The 2,630-nt window shown below is 42.1% G+C and overlaps 1 protein-coding gene across 1 annotated transcript in view; it reads left to right on the top strand.

Annotated features, from left to right (window-relative positions):
• Nucleotides 1-1,957, top strand: part of LOC112142020 (DNA replication fork stabilization factor DONSON) — a 12,395-nt gene extending 10,438 nt beyond the window's left edge. The window contains exon 12 of the mRNA XM_024265261.2: nucleotides 1,706-1,957. Coding sequence (XP_024121029.1) covers nucleotides 1,706-1,840 — 135 coding nt within the window. The 3' untranslated portion in view covers nucleotides 1,841-1,957. The remainder of the gene's footprint in view (nucleotides 1-1,705) is intronic.
• Nucleotides 1,958-2,630: the final 673 nt, after the last annotated feature.

The following is a 2,630-nucleotide window of genomic DNA, read 5'->3' as shown; positions in this document are numbered from 1 at the left end:
TTCGTTTCAGCTCTTTCTTAATCACTGGAGCTGTGGTGTTTTCTAATATAAACTGATAGGTAATTAAAAAATGATCAGAAAGTATGGAGTAAAGAACAACTCTGACAAGCTCTATGTCATTCACTGTTTTTATACCAACAGTACCCTCTAGTGGTAGTTAGCAGGAAAATGAAAATATGAACCTATTTATGCCTAACGATATCAGCTATGTGACTTCTGAGTATAAGTCACACCCCTGACCAAACTGGTACTCTGAAAATATGGAAACCCGTTTGTAAAACTGCTTTGATTTGGAGGACAGGTGGAGACATCAGTCGAGGGATCAACTTCTGTTTTATCTTTCTCTGTAACCAAGCACTCGTGAACTCATCCAGCAGCATGGTTTGACTGCGTTTGTTTCCTCAGAGCCGCAGTGTGAATGTCAAGAACCAGGTCAAGTCTGGGTTTCAGAACCTCAGCAGCCTTGAAATCGCAGGTACAGTGTCGCCTCGTTTCTTTCTCTTGTTTCAGTTTTATGTCTCTTTTGCCTTCATGACGGTTGTTTTATTGCTCTGGTTTCACTTTCTGGTTTTCCTGGTGCTGCAGGACCGGTTCTGCCGTCCTCCCTCCACGCCATCATCGGCCTGCTCCGTTCTGCACAGAAGGGGAACTTCTCCGCCTCTCTGTACACGCACACGCCGACTGCAGTGATGAACGTAAACGCCTTTGAACGTAAGGTAAGAAGATCACAGGTCCTCCAGATCCATGGAGTCCACAACAGAAAGAACACAAACACAGACGGTACTGAGATCCAGAGAAGACTGAGGCTCAAATTCACGGTCCAAAAGATCCATGAAGGATTAAAGCCCGTCCACTGTATAAGAGAACAACACCCATTGACAAGGGTTTACTTCTGACTCCAATGGAATAAAGTTAATTCATTTACTCCTGCGCCCACCGCCGTGTTAGAACCAGATAATGTCAGGCTGGGTCACTGTTTCTATGGCAACCATTCTCGTCATTAAGGAGTGAGCTTATTGAAGGCCATACCCCTTTCATTTGAAAGCAGGCTACTCCAAATCTGTCAAAGGCTTTGAGCCTTAGACATTGGGGCCAGCAGGCTCCTCCTACTTTTATTGAACCATCTGATTGGTCCGTTTATAGCTTGAATACCTTACAATAAAAAATATATATAGTGGAAAAAAAGGTTAAGAAACCAGAAAAAGAATGGTTATTTTGATGAATAGAATGACTGAGTAATAATTGTTTATTTGTATATAGAAGTCTATGGAATTCTGACTTCTTCAGGAGGTAGTTCCTATTTGGAACACCAGGGGGTGGAGTCATTCAGTTGAGCTCTCTTCAACCAGAAGAACCCCTATGGGTGTCGTCACACTCACTCCAGTTCTTAGACGGTATATTGAATTTACCTAAGAGGTCATTGGTCTCTACTGGTGTATCTGTTGAGTCCAGGTTTATGTTCTGAGGTCAACCATGACTTTGAAGGTTCTGGTCTGGGGGGACATGTTCTCCCCTCATGAATGGTCCACTGAAAGCCCAATAGGATCAGTTGGGTGGACTGTTCTGGCTTCATGAACCAGCGCAGCAACATTTGTAAAAATCAATAAAGTTTTGGAACGATTCTTTTTACTTCAGAGTCTCCAGATGATTAAAATATCTGTGGGATCAACTTATATATAGATACATTCTGTTGTGCTGTCTGCAGGACACCCCTGTGGATCTGTCCGACATCGGCCTGCCCCCCACCTCGGTGGAGCAGCTGAAACAGCCCCCCGGCTTAGGCCCGTCTGGCCTCACTCACATCTCCATGAACGACTACAGTTACAGCTGGAGGAGCTGACAGAAGACCACATTCTTTGGATCTTTGAGGACTGAATGAGACTTTCAGAGACTTCTTCTGTGTTTATAAACTTTTACAAACGGAGTGGTTTCAATAAACTCTTTTTGTTTTACGCTTGTGAAATGTGAAAGTTACAGACTTGCATGTGGACCATGTCTGATCGTTTCCTGACCATGAAGTCACGAGTCTGTCCAGAGTTGAGGGACGATGTCCTTAAGGTGTTCTCCTACTCATCATCCAATCATTTCTGATCATGGATACCTCAAAGACCATTACCTCATTGTAGAACATGAATACAGAAATATGAAATCACTTATAGATACATCATTTTATAATGTTAACGTTGTTTTTTTCATAAAGAAATGACTGTTTCATGCGTGGTGTGACACTTTGTCATGGTGATGACTCCAGAATCTGCCTCTAGCTCTGCTGCAGCAGCACGAACTAGAAAGACTCAGGCACTTCTAAAGGTCTGTCAAGAAGAGTTTGGGTCCTGAACACCTGAAAAGGCAGAGATGATAAAAATGAAACAAGTGGGAGATCGAATGATTTGGAGAAATTTATCTGAAAAAGATTTGATCTTGTGTGTCGAAACATCTCAGCACAGTGACGCCTAAAGGCAAAAAAATATTCTCAAAATGCTGAACTTAATAAAATGAAATGTTAATGTGTTTTAGTCTCTTTCTGAACTTCATTGACTGGTTTAGATGTTTAAATGTTTTTTCCCGCTCATAGTTGGTGGTTGGGTGAAGCTGTTTATTGTCCAAAAAAATCTGTTTACCCTTTTTAA

This window comes from Oryzias melastigma, linkage group LG2 (assembly GCF_002922805.2).
Source record: "Oryzias melastigma strain HK-1 linkage group LG2, ASM292280v2, whole genome shotgun sequence".
NCBI classification, from domain to species: domain Eukaryota; kingdom Metazoa; phylum Chordata; class Actinopteri; order Beloniformes; family Adrianichthyidae; genus Oryzias; species Oryzias melastigma.
The sequence above is the reverse complement of the archived record's forward strand: the minus strand, read 5'-3'. Positions and strand labels throughout refer to the sequence as shown.